Consider the following 17045-nt stretch of genomic DNA (forward strand, 5'->3'; position numbering starts at 1 on the left):
TGGAATGCCATAAATTTTTACACGTGCATAAATAAAATGATGTAGATCATATCCAATGATTTTATTTTGACTCTTTTTTTTAGGGCAAGGTGGCAACTTGCCATCTTACATTTTAATTGATAGAAAATTATTTACAATTGCCCAACGGGCATAGTTGTATAACTAATATTTACACAAATTACACCGCTCACTCTATTCTTGAATGCTTTAAAAATAACTATCTCTCAACAGTTCCTAATCCACTGTTGCATGTCCGTTATCACCTCGTTAGTAAGCATTAGGACCGTCTTTGTTTTGTCATTGAAGATCCTATTGTTCCTTTCTCTCCAAATGGACCATAAGCCTGCAGCCCAAACAATCTCTCACATACGAATTCCTGCTTGATCTCTAATCAACATATTGTTCTTCCATGCTCAAATGTGCGAGTTTACTAGAGATGTTGGTATTTGACCCCCTAATCTAGATATTAGAGCTAGCCAAAACTCCGCCGTAAAGTTGCATGACCAGAAAAGGTGTATATCTGTTTCTCTCGAATCGGTCCCACATAAAACACATCCCACCGGAGTTTGACACCCTCGCCTTTCTAGGACCGTCCTTGTGAGAAGTTTGTTTTGCAATAACACCCATATTGGAGACACAAAAAATGAAGGCATTTGAACCCTCTTTTTTTTAGAGACATTCCTTATACCACTAACATCTATTGGATTTAAAATATAACAATGGCGTATTTTATCATTCCTTCTTGGTGTAGGCACTAGGCTCTGCTCAAATTGTATCATTATCAATTTATCATGGCGTATTTTGCGTGTTCCAAAAGATATCGCTACTTTTACTTTCCATTCAGATGATGTGTGTCTCTATGTACGAGGCTGATGCTAGAGGATCTAAAACCTTTTTGTTCCCATATCTTTAATTGGTATATACTGTCTATAACTACAATTATAATATATGGTTATAATTATGGACATGTTTCCTATTGCTTTTCACGTTCAAAGTTTGTACTGCAGGTTCATGGTCGTGAATTTGTGCATGAATCAACAACACTAACTAACAAATGTACCAGTTGTGACTGATTTGGTTTAGTTACTGAGCACACCGTCATAGGTTGTTAGTAGGGTCGGAACCATAAAAATTGAGATCAGGGGGACTGATTGCATAACTATTACGTAATTTCATTTTATGAGAGGCTACTAGTAATAACTTTTGAAAATTTAAAATTTTAAAGGATAAAGTGCAAAATTTTAATTTATAGGGGGTGCTTAGCACCCCTTTCTCCCTTGGTTGCAAGATAAATAGGGAACTCGAGAATAATTACTTTCACCATTATCACTAAGCTAAAATATTTCACTCATAACAAAATAAAAGTTCCCAAGTTAAAAAATTTACATCGACAAAAAGAATATCAAATGTAATCACCATCACTATCTTCAAAATCACTATCTTCGTCGTATTCAGATCCAGATTGTTCTTCTCTCGGCTCTGCAAACTTCTCCATATCAAAAGACGATTCTGTCCCCGCATCCATCTCCTCAATGCCAATGGAATCATACCTCATTCTCTCCTCAAATTTGTCATCACTGCAATTCAAAAGCCATGCAAGAGAGCACTTCAGTCCCTTTTTAGTCACCATTTTGTGCCTGGGCCGTACAGTAGATTCGAGCCCATACGTAAAGAAAGCAGGGAACTCAACCAACTCCTCTATTTCTCTCTCCATTTCATTTTTGAAAAAATCAAAACTCAACTTCATGATATCCAAATTCAAAGCTAGGATTTGCGGGCAGTGCACCACCATTGTACTAACTTGCTTCAACAAAAACCCACAATTTTTAAAAAATTCTACGTGTTTTAATACTGTATCTCTACTTAGACTAACCGCTTGAGGCATTCTCTCAATAACCGTGCCAAACTCCTCTCGACTAACCAAAACTCTTGATTCGAGCAAGCTTTGTTGCACAACAAGCTTTTCCCTCAGCTCAAACCCTAATATATCTGGATACCTTGCTATAATAGAACTCAACACCTCCTTTCTCACACCAAATTCAACCAATGCCACCAAATTGGGTTTGACTTGATCAATGAGATTAAATCCTAGTATATACGGCTGTTGTTCTATCAACCTAGCTATGGCAGCCCTTGGTAACCCAATGCTTTCAAGGTGTTCAACAAAAGGCTTTATAATACGCCCAACTCTCATGCCGAGGATTTCTGGGTAACGCGTGAGAACATTACCGATCTGACGTGGGGCCACACCAATGCCTACAAGGAAGGCAACTGAGGTGCTCATTGTGCCCTCCAATTTGTACCCAAGAACCTCAGGGTAACGCTCCAGCACACGAGGAATGTCAACCGGTTTTATGTCCATGCCTTGGAGATACCTCACCACTGGCATGAGATCAACAACTACACTTGCATGCAGTACCTGAGATTTGAAGCGAAAGTGAAAATTTATGTAATGGTTAGGATTGATTTTAGAGGGTCAATTAACTTCTTTTAGCAAAGATATCTTGTACATATGCTTAATGGCCACATTTGTACTAATGGCATCATACAGAGAGCAGACATGGATTTTGGTACTGTATAGCTCAGGCCAGGTACTGGTATCTATGGTTGCCATTGATCCATCTATTGGTTGAGTAATTGAGTGTCAAACTAATTTCCTTTTCTTAAGTATAAATTGGTGTTTCAAGGTGCAATTGTTTTCTGCTTAATCAAGGTAACATAAAAAAAATTGGTCCTAGAGATATTTTATATCAGATTCAGTTAAAGCTTTGTAAATTGCTCTATTTTGTTGGTAAGGTACCTTTCCTAGAACTCAAGAACTATACAATACCAGTAGGATAAGCTCCTGTTGCAAGACTTCCGAAGAGAAAACCAAAGTAGATTGTAAATTCCTCTAAAAATCTAATAAAAAAATATAAGACCAGAAAATCTCATCAATACCTGAGGGTAACGCCTAAGGAATTGAGTGAAAGTCGATTTGCGAACCCCAATCTTGCCAAGATAATCCAGTACCGGCACCATGTTTTTGCGCACACTACATCCCAGCACAAGAGGGTACGCATTGATATCTTCAATCGTTAAACCAACTGAGTGAAGAAAATCAACCCGCTCCTTCATGACCTCCACGGTCACAGGCAATTCAAGCCCCTCCAACTCGTCGGTTACAATCCCAAGGCCACGTAAGAACTCAAACACCGAGGTACGGCTAGTGGCTCGTGACTGGCCTATTTGGTAGAGGCTGGGTCGCAAGTAGAGGGAGGAAGACGAAGGCGGGTTATCGGGTACGGTCTTGGTACGTCTGGATGATATTTTTGCTGGAGAGGAAGCAGAGTAAGAGTTGAGTTTGAAGGATCGTCTGCGGCGAGGGAGTGTGGCGAAGGGAGGGGCACGAATCGAATAGCAAGGGAAGGAGAGGAAGGGAGAGTTGGGTTGCGAGCTGGAGAGAAGCGCTTCCATCTTTTGTGTCGAGTGTGGAAGGAGACTGAACCAAGAGCAGACGGAGAGAAAAGTCGAGAGATAATCGCACGAAAGGTTTTACAATTTTTATTACACTTTTAGCCGCTACTTTTAATCAAGGCCCACTAGGAGTTGTCTCGGTCCAATAGGCCCGGTCCAGTACAATTAAAAGAGACGGATCAATAAAAATGGTAGTCCAAAAGGGCAGGAGAGAACTGAATTCATATCACTTATATAGTAACTTACATCTTGAGTTTTGATCTATACCGTCAGATCTGTTTTGGCACGAATATTAAAGAGAACCCTTGCATTCCACCTCGGACCAGATTGACCGCACGGTCCAAATATAAACTCAGAATCTTAGTTACTCCAGAGAATCTAGATAATCTAAGGTAACAGAATATTAATGTTTATATAATGACTGTCCGATCAGAATCCGCACGAATATTAAAGGAAAACTGTGAATTCTAAATCGGTCTGAATTGGTACGGATTAGGATCAGACGGTGATTATCTAAACATAAATATTCTGTTACCTCAGAGAATATGGACTCCACCTCAGGAGAACGAGGTAGCTCTTAGTAGTTCAGCAACGCCGCTACAAGGGGCTGCCGCGCTAAATTGAGAGATGGTAGAAGTGAGGAGCCTGAGAAAGGCGTCGATACCGCCTTCCCTCCTCTCCGACCCTTCTCCTGCTAGCCTTCAACCCACCCGCCTCGCTCTCCATGTATTTCATTTTCTCTTTGTTGATTTTTTTTCTATTAAAAACATTTTCTCTTTGGTTCATTTGACTTAGCTGTTCCTGTGTCTGTCTGCTTATTTTAGGTGAACGAAGATGAGTCATCTTCTTCGGTCTACATTGCTTCTGGGTGCCACGTGTACAACTTGGAGGTGCATGTCTTTATCCTCTTGTCTTGCATTCTTTGTGCAGTTCTGGTTCTTTCTAAGCAGGGAGGCTTGCCTGAGCTAGTACAACAGTTGATCCTTCTGCTACATATAAGTCTAATTTAGTATAGAGTGAGGCTATCGTACTATGCATAGCTCGGATTGGTCTGTACTATTGATCAATATCATTGTTTTCAAAGTTCAAATAGTCAATCTGAAATTCTGAACCATTTAACATGATCACCATATGAAAATGTACTTGCCACAAAATTTTACATTTTTTAGAATATTTTTTCTATATTTTTAGATAGATAGAAAATCACTACTCATGAATTGTCTGGAATTTTTAGATTGAGTCATTTTCTACCTATCTAAATAGTAAAGAATTTTGAAATCTGTAAATTTGATCTACAAGTACAATTTCGTATGGAGATCATGTTGAAGGGAATGAAGATATTGATCCATAGTACGGACCAATACGCGCTAGGCATAGTACCATAACCTCACTCTTTAGTATATGTATTGTATAATAACAATCAGACTTTTGTTTCACATGTGGTATGGTTTAGTAGATGCATTATATATACATCTTATCAGGTTGTAAGGTCCGTATTATAAATTTTACTATTTTCTTTGTCATTATGCTGAAGATATCTATGGAAGGATCCAGGGTTGCTAAGGGAAAGGAGAGTCTCTTGATTCCTATCGAAGCACAGGTGTGTATAGCATTATTCATTGTGAACTTTTCACCATTGTCTGCTTATTCAATTTTATTTCGTATGTGCATGTTTTATCTATACTTCAATTCACCTTGTAAGGTTCGCGATGCATCAATTTTGGATCGGTGCCCGCACAGATCAGAGATTTGTAGTGTAGTTCTTGCTGAATCTAAAGGTATGCTTCTTAAATTTAACCTTTTAGATATTTTCTAATTTTGACTTCAATTGAGTTTGTTTGCTTATATTTAAAATAATTTAGTTTACTTTATATCTCGGATTATCAAAACCCTTTCCATAACAAACGTATTGTTGCATTGCAGGTGATAATTGCCTGATTTTGGGCACGGTCGATTCTTTTGGACATCTTATTGTATCCCAACTAGACACCACCTCTTCTGGTACCATGTCAATTCCCTCTCTTTTAATGCTAAAACCAGTTTGAACAAAGCTTATTTTTTTTCCACTAGAAGTAAAATTTTCTTAGACATTGACAGGCTGTCATACTCTGTACTGCCACATGATTTTGGAGTAGGAGAAGCCAGTTGGGCTGGCGCCAGCTTCAGCCCAATTCACTGGTCTACTGTATGCTTCTCTTCTTTTTTACTATGATTCAAAGAAAAAAGGTATTTACAATGCCTTGTTAAATGAGTAGGGTTCCAGGACTACAAGTCTGGTAACACAAGTTGCTAAAATTTATCTTTTACATGAATATTCTATAACAAGAAGTCTGACCAACTAAGCGAGTGGGTAATCTTGTTTTATGTCAAAATCAATGTGTAAATATACAAAATTTGTAAACTTCTGTGGCTATGTTGTATAAGATCAGTAGATCGATCTAAATACAAAAAATAAATTCTCGCATGCTCATTTTCTGAGCTTTGGATTTTGTACGCTATCCGAAAATTTTTGTACGTGCACACATCTCTTGTGATGTATGGATAACTGTTTGGTCTTTGAATTTCGAAATACTATACAAAAGTGAAGTTGTGGCAAATTGCGGCGCCTAAAACTTTTGGCAACAGAACCATTCTCTTCTAAATTTTTTCATTTATAATTTTATTTTTCAGGTAGCAGTTGCTAGGAGCTTTTGCAAGAGTATAGATGTCTACGATCAAGACATTCCTATACGTAGCTTTCGCACGTAGGCCCTCATCTTTTCTTGATTACAACTTTTCTAATTTTTGTTATGTTGGTACTTCTCATAATTAGTTTCTTTCTTATGATTTAGATTATGGTATCCAAATTCATTAGCATTTATGGGAAATTCAACTCAAATGAATGGGAGCTCTCCCTTACTAGCTGTTGCTGAAGGTTCTCAGGTTGGGCTTAATTTAATAATCTATATTTTGTGTTTTTCCCCTGGCCTGTTTTATGTAATTAATTTACTCTGTAGCTGAGTATATGGGACTTGAGAGCAAATAAAAATGGTGGGTGTGTACAAAGAATCTATAGTTCAGTAGGAGATATGATATATGCTGTCTGTGCATCTCCTTCTGGTTCCATTGCAATTGGTGGGTCTGACCGAAATTTGACGATTGTTGACCCTAGAAGGTTATCTTTTTTTTTATTGTCAATTGGTTCATACATTCAATTTAAAAATCCTCAAGAAATGAAATAAAGCTTTTAATCTTCTATTTAAGTTATAAAATTCCTTTCTTCCTGATGAAAGGTGGACAGCTTTATCGAGATGGAGCAACTGCTCCAAGTATGAGGTTGGCCTTTCTTTGTTTATTTTTCAAGTTTGGCACTTGTGTAGATATTTTGGTCATGTTTTTCTTTTTGGATCTTGTGCAGATAACAGGGCTGTCATTTTCATCAATTAATCCCTCTTATATTTATATTCAAGGCGTGGATTATGAGGTACATTTCTACTGCTAGTACTTTTTCTTTTTTCTTTAATAGTTAGCCTCATAGATAAGATAAAATATTTGTTGCATTTATGTACTCACAAAATATCAGGATGTCATTTGTACCCTTGCAGACTGACAAATATGCTGTAAATTTTTTTAAATCATAGAGAATTTGTTATGTTTTGTTACTCCCAATGTTTTTTTTTTTCCTCAAATATACTTAAATTGCTACTTCTCTCTATGTTTTGCGGGGTGCATACAGTATTTCTCTTATTAGAGAGTATACATGATGCTTTTAGGTTCTGCAAGGGCACATTTTACTGAGATATTCAAATATCAAGCCTTCTCTAGCTAATCATGTTCCTTTCTACAACGTCATGAGTGCTTCATGTTAAAGTTTTCTATAAGAAATAGTTAGAACCTCTGCAGCTAGTTTCTAAGGATGGCATGTTAATATTTTATATGACCAATCTGCAATTCATTCTCAGATAATGAATTTTTGTTGCAGGTAACATGTGGGAACTGGAAAGAAAGTGAGAAAGCTTTCTCATTTAGAGGAGATTCTAATTGGCTGGGATTTTCCAAGGTATGACGACTATTATCTTATTTTTTTCTTTACTTGGTCAAAGTTTTTGCTAATAACAGTATTCTCTTGTCAGTTTTTTGGTCTACTTTCCGGAGAGAGAAAAAAAAAACACTAGCCGATCAATGAATATATATTATAGTGGCCACCACACAGTTAGTTTTCCGTTTTTAAATTATTGGTAAATATGGCACTTAAATTGCTTTGTTGCGAATGCAGTGTGCAAGCAAAGATGTAGTTGCAGGATGGTGTGAATCAGGCAACATATTTATTGCTGATGTAATGAGTTCATAGAGATATAATATCTTTTGTTTAGATTGTATGCGCTATGCATGACAACAAATTAGATGCTCTTCGTAGCTTCATACGTTGGTTTGAAAATTAGTTTTGCGTTTTGGATTAGGGTTTTTAACTTTTTATCTAAATGTCTTAGATGCTAACAGAGATATTTCCTAGCAGTCTCATTCTTCTTTAATTGGAATTTTATTTTTTCTTTAAATATCTTAGATGCTAACTGGATGATATTTAAAAAATAATGGAGTACTTGGCATCTATGGTGATTTAGTTGATTTGTTTAATAAAAACTGATTCGATCAAATAACCCGTTAAATCTAATGTCCAATCCTTCTCAGGACATCCTAAAATAAATTATATGTTCTCATCCGAATTGGAATAAAATCGCAAAAAGAAGTATTCCAATACAAGTTCACAAAATCTGAGTCTAAATATAATCCTATCCACCTGATTTTTAAATATGCATCTAAATTCTGTAGCTCACTATAATTTGAAAGCACGGTAAACCGACACTCTGAGCCCATACATATCAACATTAGTTCAACTCCGATAAAACAAAATTTAGGATAACTGACAGAATGCAACCAGAATATCGATACTTGTCTGAATCTCAAAAGAGCTTTCTTTCATCATAGCCAGATAAAGGGAGCAAAAAACTACTTGAGAAGACTCAAATTTATGCTTATTTATATTCAAAAAATTCAATAAAAAAAAAAGAACAATACAATACTTCACATTCTCCCAGCTCGCCAGATAAACGGGGCCAAAGAACAATATAGGAGACTAAAGATATACTTCTATATAATCAATAAAAGAAAACATACAACACTTCTCCATTCTCTCCCGGCTTGTTCTCCATTCCTAAACAACCACTGCTCAAACAAACATAATTTAACAGCACCAAGTAAAATCATAGCTAACCTTGTGCATTCATGAGCCCAATCTCTCTCATAAATTCCTTCAGCTCTTGGGTTTCTCTGAGCATCTCCTTGTGTTATGTTAGCATCTTCAAAAGGGGATTGCATTTGAGCAAGACCAACACTTTCTCTACCACTCCATTGAATTGGTTCTTTTAATCTTTCGTTTTGGTCTTTTGCATTCGGTAACTGGAATAAGGTTTTCCATCAGCTGCACAAAATTCGATTTATATAAATTAAATTCAGCAAAAGATATTAATGTATTAATGCCCACATAATTAATATTAGAAAAAAAACACAATTCCCAACAAGAAGATATATTGTTTAGGAATAAAATACTAAATGTGATGTTCTTAATTAGAATTCAACCCATATGGTAAACAAAATACTTAAATGTGATCTATACCTGCTTAAGCCTCTTCTGTTGCTCCTCCTCCTGTTATTGAATACAAACTAGTGAGTTACACTCATATGAAATATGAACTCGTAATAAACAAAAAACAAATAATCTTTTGTATATCTGAAAGAACATTACATTACTTTCACATAATATTAAAATATGCACACAAAAATCAAATTCACTCATTCTTTTGCCTTCTGAAAACTTCAAAAAAAACATTTACCTGATATCTCAATAATTGGGCATTTTCTTCCTCCAGGTGTGCAACCAGTAATTCAAGCTCAGCAACATATGCCTACAAAACCAATGATTCAAAGTTTCAAACCTTTAGAGATAATAAATCCAAAGCTCAAGAACCTGGCTTGAACTCACACATGACTGGAAGTAAAAAAAAAAAATATATATATATATATATAGGCTGTGGCTAATTTGCTGCCGGCAGCATTTCTGCCGGCGGTGCTGCCACTGTTTTTTCTATTTTTTGATGTTTAAACGACAAATCTAAACCGTTAGATGTTTAATCTATATTATAATCTACTTGGAGACCAAATTTTACATTTTTTGGAATTTTTTTACTATATATTAAGCTGGTTTGAAAACCGCTGATTTCAATGCTGCAGAAATTTACTGAAATCAGCGGTTTTCAAACCAGCTTAATATATAGTAAAAAAATTCCAAAAAATGTAAAATTTGGTCTCCAAGTAGATTATAATATAGATTAAACATCTAACGGTTTGGATTTGTTGTTTGGACATCACACGGCTAAATATAGCCCCGGCAGCACCTCTGCCGAAATGCTGCCAGCAGCAATTTAGACAGACCCTATATATATATATATATATATATATATAGATAAATAAAACGAAGCGTATAACATAAAATTTTAGGGCTTAGTGTGTTTTACTGGCAATATCTGAAATCGGCATGAGAAAAGGATACAAGAGTCCGACTACAATCCCACTTCAATATGACTTGATTCTGTCAAAAACACTGCTCACTCCATTTCTAATCCAAACTTCTTGATTTTATGAGCAATTCCTACTTCAATTTGATTCAGAACCGAATTACTATTCCTATCGAGGAAAGGGAGAAAGCTAAATCTTATACCTGTTTTCTCTCTCTTGATCTTGCAGCTGATTCTCTGTTCTTAATCATTCTTTTCTGTCTCTGCACTGTAGCTCGATCAACCGGATCCAAAATTTGCCTCTTTCTCCCTCTCCCGGTTCCATTATTTCCATTTCCACTAATTCCATCTCCATTAATTCCACTTACAGATCCTACCAATCCGCTCAAACCCCCAACTCTGGGCTTCCCTTCCTCCTCCCTTGCCAGAAAGTCCTCCAGCGTCATCTCCCCTCCGGGAACAGCCGCGCCGGAGGTGCTGGCGTCAGCCCTGGGCTTTACCGACGAGATCTCCCGCCACACCTCATCCACCGTCTTTCCACTGCTGACGTCAGTCCGGGATCCAACTCCTATAGCTCCAACCCCACCGCCTACTCCTTCATCGTTGTAGATGTTTCGAAACAGATCTTCCATATTCATGGATCCGAGCGTTTTACCGGGGGAATCCATGGGGATGGGGCTCTGCATCTCGGTGATCGGAGGGGAGAAGATCGACGGGGGTGACGTCACCCTCGACGACGCCATGGCCACAATTTTAGGGTTAGGGTTTCTGTTGCTTTCTGATTTCTACTACTAGTTCGTTCGAGTAGATTCGGTTGCTTTCTGATTTCTAGTACTAGTTCGTTCGAGTAGATTCGCTTCAGGTTTCTTCTTCGATTGTTCTTCTTGGAGAGAGTCAAGAGTAGATTGCAATTTGCTGGGTTCTACTGGAATGCCATGTCATACAGCAATTGCTTCCCCACTATTGACCTGTTTGGTCGTATCCCTAATCCCGGGTTAGTTGTTCCTTTACCTGTATGTATTTGTAACGAGTCAGATAATCTCAATAGAATGACCCGCAACACAAAATTTGGTCTTCTGCAAGATATTAATGTCGGTCTTTCTAGAATCGAATCGAACAAAGCGTTGAATGATTGCCGATATGTTTAGCGATTAACACGTACCCGCAACCTTTTTTCACTTTTTCGTGTTACTTATCTAATTTTGTACTGATATTTCCGATTCCTCGTTGTTTCGATTGATGACTAAAGATTGTTTTAGGCCCGATTTAATTAGGTCTTGTTTTGTGACAAATTTCAACTCTGCAAAATTACGGATAGCATCACTCTCTGAAATGACTTGCAAACATTTCCCCAAGGAACTCGTGATTTGATAAAAAAAAAAATTATCTTTTGTTTCTTTCATTTTCTTTCTCTTCTAATGTATTTCTCATATATTTCGTAAGGATACGGTTTACAAAAGCCCATTAACCCAAGCAGCGTCCAGAACACAGATTTTTAAGGTATTGAGCTGGCCCATATTTCCTCTGTACGATTAGTAATTTTTAAGTTGGGTGTATACAGGCTTAATTAAGGTCAGGAAATAAAGGTCTGAGCAGGTTTTTTTCCCTTAGCGTATTTATTTGTTTATTTGAAAGTAAAAGTTTGAAACAATTTAATACGAAAGTATGTCTATTGTCCGCCGAAACAATAAAAAATGGCCGTTTTACATTTAATTTAAATTTGTGAAGCTCGTTACTTTTTTTTGTCCCTCAATTCCTTTTGCACCTTGGTATTGACAAGTGCTAATGTGCTACAGAGCAACAAGAGCTTAGAACATGTTCGTTAAGGGATTGTACGAGATGGGATTTCATGGGTTTGAAAATCTAATAATTAATTTACGGGATCTCACAAGTCATACCCATGAATATGGACAGAAAAGATTATAAGAATATGCCGAAAACAAAAGAGGGAGAGCAATGTACATCAAAGTGCAACGGCACATGCATATAGAGATCATGTACCTACAATTTACATCCACTTTACTACAAAATTTATTCAAAACATTCACCAAAAAAATGCATACATATTATATTTCCTTGAAGCAAATCAGCTTATCTTAGAAAGTTAAATATCAGTTGGAACATCATTTTTTTTACATCAAAGAAAAGAAACTACAATATTTATTCAAAACATTCACCAAAAAAATGCAAACATACTATACTTCCTTAAAGCGAATCAGCTTATCATAGAAAGTTAAACATCAGTTGGAAGATCATTTTTTTACATCAAAGAGTAAAAATGTAGCCCAGACTAAAATCCCTCCTGTTTCCTTTTTGCTTAAGAGAGAAGGTTCTTGCTTGGTGGTGGTACTGAACATCAAGAGACATTGATCGAATGGTATCAGCATCAGTATACACAATGAAATATTCAATTCATAGGTGCATCAAATAAAAAAAATCGCAATAAAATAGAAGTCCAAATTACACTTCTTAGTAGGCTGAGAGCACCGGCATTTTTTAAAAATGCATACCTCCCCAATTGACCAATTTTCCTTCAACCAAATACCATCCTCCTTGCTGTCCTCCTGCTTCTCCCTATTTAGCAATGCATGTCAGCAATAACAGGTCGTCAGACACAATTTAACTCAAAAAAGTAGAGAATGGAAAAGCATATCCAAGAAATGTGAACTCCAAATCAACAATTTTATATATCTAACAGTAACTCTGAAAACAAAGACAAAATCAAGCAAACCAACACCCGACCCCTGCACCCTTGCCCCCTATGGCTAACATTGTGTTATGAAGTCAAGTTGTGGTGAAAAATACTATGTTGATTTGACTCAAGGAAAATGAATATTGGAAAGGGAAGTAACCTGAAGGCTGATGTAACATTGGCCGCAGTTCCCAGTTGAGTAAAACTGGTAAATGCCGGTGCCGCATCACATTGGCCGCAGCTCCCACCAGTCTTTAGCGGACTTCCCGTACCAAGATCAAATTTGTCGATGTTCATGAGAGCAGTATCTGCAATCTTGATCCTTACTATGTTGGCCTTTGGTGCATTTTTGCCCTGATCAGGTGTATTATCTGATACGGCGTAACTCGGGGGAGTACGCAAGGCCTCATCATTATCGAATTCTGACAATTCTGACTGCATTAAATTCCTCTCCTTGCTGTCCTCCTTGCAGTCCTGCTTCTCCCTATTTAGCCATGCATGTCAGCAATAACAGGTCGTCAGAAATGATTCAACCCAAAAGGTAGAGAACGGAGAAGAACAAAGAAGATATGAACTCCAAATCAACAATTTTATATATCTAACGATAACTCTGAAAACAGAGACATGATCAAGCAAACCCATACCCGACCCCTGCACCCTTGACCCCTATGGCTAAGATTATGTTATGAAGTCAAGTTGTGGTGAAAAATACTATGTTGATTTGACTCAAGGAAAAGGAATATTGGAAAGGGAAGTAACCTGAAGGCTGATGTAACATTGGCCACAGATCCCAGTTGACTAAAACTGGTAAATGCCGGTGCCGCATAACATGGGCCACAGCTCCCACCAATCTTTAGCGGATTTTCCATACAAAGATCAAATTTGGGCATGACCATGACAGCGGTATCTACCATGCTCTTTACTTCATTGACCTTTTTTGGTACCTTTTTGCCCTGTTTTGGTGTGTTATCAAATTCTGAAATTTTTGATTGCAATAAATTCCTCTCTCTCAACCTGCATCAATATAAACATTGAACTTAAGTATCTATATTAGTCATGACAACAACTTACAGCCTACCCCAAAGAGAATAAAGGTTATTATGACACGATAAAAGTAAGCATTGTTTTAAATGACTATTTGTATGAAAAGTTTCACGTAGTTAATCATGCAAGCACAATTTTCAAGCATAGTACATATTCGATAAATAAAAAACAATAAATTAAAAAAGCTTGAGTATGAAAAAATTGCAGGTCATTTTTAAGATAATAAAAAAGGGAGCCATATAGAACTGCAACCAAATGAACTACCTAATTAGGGGGGCATGTATAAGCTTAAAAATATATATCAGAGTGATGAGATCAAAAGTAGATATAATAACATAAAAAACTTAATAGAAATAGATGAAAGCATTGCACATACGATGTGCTCTAAAGTACAGCCGTTCTTGGCCTCTTCATACGCCATAGCACGAAGCTCTTCAAAGCTTATGTCGCAGGGCATGCTGTCAATAATTCAACAAAAAACAAATATACATATAAGATCATGGGTATCAGTAATAATAAAAAGTTAGCAGCCAATGCTATAGCTGCTTTAATTAGTTCATAAGAAGCTCATGCTAATATTTCAGACGAGTTAGAAATTCTTCATTGTATTAAAAGAGGAATATGATAATTTCAAGAAATAATTGAAAAGAGACGTACGCATTTTTAAAATAATCAGCGATTATGTTTTGGCAGGACTCAGGATCTGTACAGCTGCAAACAACCAAAACGTGAATCACATAATGTTTTTTCCAATTAGAAAAGAGAGAAGATACTACAGAAAAGTAATCAGTACTTTATATAAATACTTACATGTGAGATGACCCTGGTGTCTGTGAATCTGTCAGATTTGGGGCAGTCGAAGTTGAGCGTATCCATTTATTTGCAAATGGCTGGCCAACAGAATTGTTAAAGGTTTCCTTCAATTATGAAATGATAATTTTCCAATTGTACTACTAAAGGATGTGGTATCCATATACATGAAACCTAATGGGTATTTGTACCAGGAAGTATACCAGAACTGGATTTTTGGACACAAATCATGTAAGTGTCTAAGCCTCCAAAGCAAATCCCTAAGTTGATCATAATAGAACAAGAAACAGAATTAAGAAAAGAACAGCACAGAGTGCCTTTCAATTTAGGTGCTGCAAAATATGTGCTTCTAATATATAAAATCCGTTATAATTCTATATAAACATTAAAAAACAAAAAAAATCAACGGCTACCTTTGATAAAGCTTGGAATTGAGAGGTAGAGTTTTTGTTTTTTTCTCCAAGGTCGAAAAGATATTCATTGGTAGAAACGTGCAACCATCTACAATTGTTACAAAATCTGCAGCTGCAAGCATGAATGGGGGAATTATGTGTTAATAATCAATATGTGTTGAAGAAAAAAAAGAGACAAATTTTCCAGCCATTAATTGAAAACGAGAGAGATGTACCTGCCCCGAAGGAAGTATAGGCAGGGCTCTCGTCGGCTCATCGCGAACCAACCCGACGGATAACAGCAGCCGGAAGAGACGGAGAGAGCGAGCGACAGGAGCGACCGTGAGAGAGGGAGAGATACTGGTGTTGAGGCGACAGAGAGGGCGGGAGGAGGAAAAAGCAAAACAAGAGAGAGAGGAGCGACGAAAGAAAATCGCGATAAACCCTAACTTTTTATCTCGCGAGATATCTCAACTTCTATTTTTTGCGCGACCGACGTGCCTATTCTGGAATTCACATCCCCTCAGGTTACCGGACTGAGTACAATTGAATCAGACAGCCCAAAATTGTTATATTTAACTTGGAACAAATCTCAAAGCACAAGTAATACTGCCCGTCTGCCCCCCTCTGTCATTCCGAATCCCGACCGGATGAGAGTAAATCTGAGCCGTCTGTTTCAATTGTGTTGAGTCAGGTACCTGGGAGGATACGGATCCCCTATTCTGGCCTGGGATAGTAGTGTTATATTTTTTATTTTTAAATTTATAAAATATAAATTTTACTTTTTATTAAAAAGTAAAAATAATCAGTTTTGATAAATAGTTCATTTTCTTGACACACTTAAAAAAATAGAAAAATAATAATTTATAATAAAAAACTCATCAATTAGAAGATGAAACATTTTTCTTATGGACTATATATTTTTGTGTCATGACTTGAGTATTTTATGTTGTGATATTTAGCGTTATGCCACTATCTTTAAAAAATTTGACACGACACAACATGTTACGTGAAAGATCTAGTTATAATACGTGGTCACACAAGTCACGTATAATAAGGTTATTAGATTTTAATCAAATGGTGAATTTTAAATAAATTAATCTAAATTATAATCAAATAGTCATACGAGTTATGCGAGTCATGTTTGATCATGACATGTTTGGGCACGGCGTGACCACCTTTGACATTTTGATCACGGTAGAGCACTGCATATGAAAAATTAACTTGATCACGATATGACACGTTTTTTCCACTATAGGATAACGCAGGGGCAGTATTATTTGTGCTTCGAGATTAGTGCCAGACATATGTGAACGGTTGAGATTTTCTAGAAAACGCTCCAAGTTTGAGATATCTCCATTGTATTACAACTCTTCTCGTGGTTTAATTATAATTATTATTCTCTTCTCGTTTATTTCAAAGTACTTAAGAGTACGGTTTACAAAAGCCCATTAATCCTAGAAGGACCCAGAATACAAATGTATAGATACTAAGTCGGCCCATATTATTTCCTCCGAGTTCGACTAGTGATTTTTAGTTATGTTTATGAGTGAGTCTATGGTACAATGCATATTACGATTTATTACCGTGCTACGACTCTATATTCGAGTTTTTAAATCCTAACGGTCGATCCGAACCATTCATTTTGTTCTCCATATTAATATGTATTTGGAGACCAAATTTTACATTTTTTGAAATTTTTTTACTATTTATTTAGATTTATTGAAAATCACTGTTTTTGGATGGTCAAGAATTTTCAGATCAAGTGATTTTCTAAATATCTAAAAAAATAGTAAAATTTTTTCAAAAAATGTAAAATTTGGTCTCCAAACACATATTAATATGGAGAACAAGATGAACGGTTCGGATCGACCATTAGGATTTGAAAACTCGAATATAGAGCCGTAGCACGGTAACAACCCGTGATATGCATAGTACCATAGACTCACTCTATGTTTATACAGGTAAGTTCAGAAAGCTGTGAAAGATCAATGGCTCTCTGTCTATTTATTTATATTTAATTATTTTAAAAGTAAAAGCTTAAATAAATCTAAAATTTTAATACGCCGTTCTTTCTCCGCATAAACAATAATACGACCG

The 17045-nt window shown here is 36.5% G+C and overlaps 5 protein-coding genes across 6 annotated transcripts in view; 2 read left to right on the plus strand and 3 right to left on the minus strand.

Moving 5' to 3' along the window:
• Nucleotides 1–17045, plus strand: part of LOC144575951 (delta-aminolevulinic acid dehydratase, chloroplastic-like) — a 77971-nt gene that overhangs the window by 46578 nt on the left and 14348 nt on the right. The window lies entirely within an intron of this gene.
• On the minus strand, nt 1312–3515 carry BSM (Mitochondrial transcription termination factor family protein). Its single transcript, XM_078325848.1, has 2 exons — nt 2941–3515; nt 1312–2419 (listed from the first exon to the last, which is right to left on the minus strand). Exons 1-2 carry the CDS (start codon nt 3454–3456, stop codon nt 1403–1405), a joined length of 1533 nt encoding a protein of 510 aa, XP_078181974.1. The 5' UTR covers nt 3457–3515; the 3' UTR covers nt 1312–1402.
• On the plus strand, nt 4010–7950 carry LOC144575506 (uncharacterized). Its single transcript, XM_078325672.1, has 13 exons — nt 4010–4182; nt 4281–4346; nt 4991–5056; nt 5159–5234; nt 5380–5457; nt 5544–5641; nt 6127–6200; nt 6288–6378; nt 6453–6610; nt 6729–6771; nt 6854–6919; nt 7418–7495; nt 7712–7950. Exons 1-13 carry the CDS (start codon nt 4084–4086, stop codon nt 7784–7786), a joined length of 1068 nt encoding a protein of 355 aa, XP_078181798.1. The 5' UTR covers nt 4010–4083; the 3' UTR covers nt 7787–7950.
• Nucleotides 8447–10924, minus strand: LOC144575507 (bZIP transcription factor 12-like). Of its 2 annotated transcripts, none has more exons than XM_078325673.1 (4): nt 10211–10924; nt 9327–9398; nt 9110–9139; nt 8447–8914 (listed from the first exon to the last, which is right to left on the minus strand). In XM_078325673.1, exons 1-4 carry the CDS (start codon nt 10748–10750, stop codon nt 8834–8836), a joined length of 723 nt encoding a protein of 240 aa, XP_078181799.1. In that variant the 5' UTR covers nt 10751–10924; the 3' UTR covers nt 8447–8833. The 2 variants fall into 2 exon arrangements, with proteins under 2 accessions (XP_078181799.1, XP_078181800.1); XM_078325674.1 differs by lacking the exon at nt 8447–8914 and adding an exon at nt 9019–9041 and having other exon boundaries at nt 9093–9139; nt 10211–10918.
• On the minus strand, nt 12031–15345 carry LOC144575693 (zinc finger CCCH domain-containing protein 16-like). The gene is made up of 8 exons (XM_078325926.1): nt 15182–15345; nt 14967–15078; nt 14554–14633; nt 14401–14454; nt 14120–14201; nt 12860–13161; nt 12472–12581; nt 12031–12356 (listed from the first exon to the last, which is right to left on the minus strand). Exons 1-8 carry the CDS (start codon nt 15220–15222, stop codon nt 12325–12327), a joined length of 813 nt encoding a protein of 270 aa, XP_078182052.1. The 5' UTR covers nt 15223–15345; the 3' UTR covers nt 12031–12324.

This window comes from Carex rostrata, chromosome 24 (assembly GCF_964058835.1).
Source record: "Carex rostrata chromosome 24, lpCarRost1.2, whole genome shotgun sequence".
NCBI classification, from domain to species: Eukaryota; Viridiplantae; Streptophyta; class Magnoliopsida; order Poales; family Cyperaceae; genus Carex; species Carex rostrata.

What these genes read in the sequence shown, in the direction of transcription:
- BSM (XM_078325848.1), bottom strand. Translation starts at nt 3,456, where the DNA reads ATGGAAGCGCTTCTCTCCAGCTCGCAACCCAACTCTCCCTTCCTCTCC. An exon ending in TCCTTAGGCGTTACCCTCAG is followed by an intron (nt 2,420 to 2,940) that starts GTATTGATGAGA and finishes TTCAAATCTCAG; the next exon opens with GTACTGCATGCAAGTGTAGT.
- LOC144575506 (XM_078325672.1), top strand. Translation starts at nt 4,084, where the DNA reads ATGGTAGAAGTGAGGAGCCTGAGAAAGGCGTCGATACCGCCTTCCCTC. An exon ending in TGATTCCTATCGAAGCACAG is followed by an intron (nt 5,057 to 5,158) that starts GTGTGTATAGCA and finishes TCACCTTGTAAG; the next exon opens with GTTCGCGATGCATCAATTTT. An exon ending in GCAACTGCTCCAAGTATGAG is followed by an intron (nt 6,772 to 6,853) that starts GTTGGCCTTTCT and finishes GATCTTGTGCAG; the next exon opens with ATAACAGGGCTGTCATTTTC.
- LOC144575693 (XM_078325926.1), bottom strand. Translation starts at nt 15,222, where the DNA reads ATGAGCCGACGAGAGCCCTGCCTATACTTCCTTCGGGGCAG. An exon ending in CTATACTTCCTTCGGGGCAG is followed by an intron (nt 15,079 to 15,181) that starts GTACATCTCTCT and finishes TCATGCTTGCAG; the next exon opens with CTGCAGATTTTGTAACAATT. An exon ending in AATGTTACATCAGCCTTCAG is followed by an intron (nt 12,582 to 12,859) that starts GTTACTTCCCTT and finishes ATTGCTAAATAG; the next exon opens with GGAGAAGCAGGAGGACAGCA.
- LOC144575507 (XM_078325673.1), bottom strand. Translation starts at nt 10,750, where the DNA reads ATGGCGTCGTCGAGGGTGACGTCACCCCCGTCGATCTTCTCCCCTCCG. An exon ending in CCCAATTATTGAGATATCAG is followed by an intron (nt 9,140 to 9,326) that starts GTAAATGTTTTT and finishes ATTCAATAACAG; the next exon opens with GAGGAGGAGCAACAGAAGAG. An exon ending in AACAGAAGAGGCTTAAGCAG is followed by an intron (nt 8,915 to 9,109) that starts GTATAGATCACA and finishes AATTTTGTGCAG; the next exon opens with CTGATGGAAAACCTTATTCC.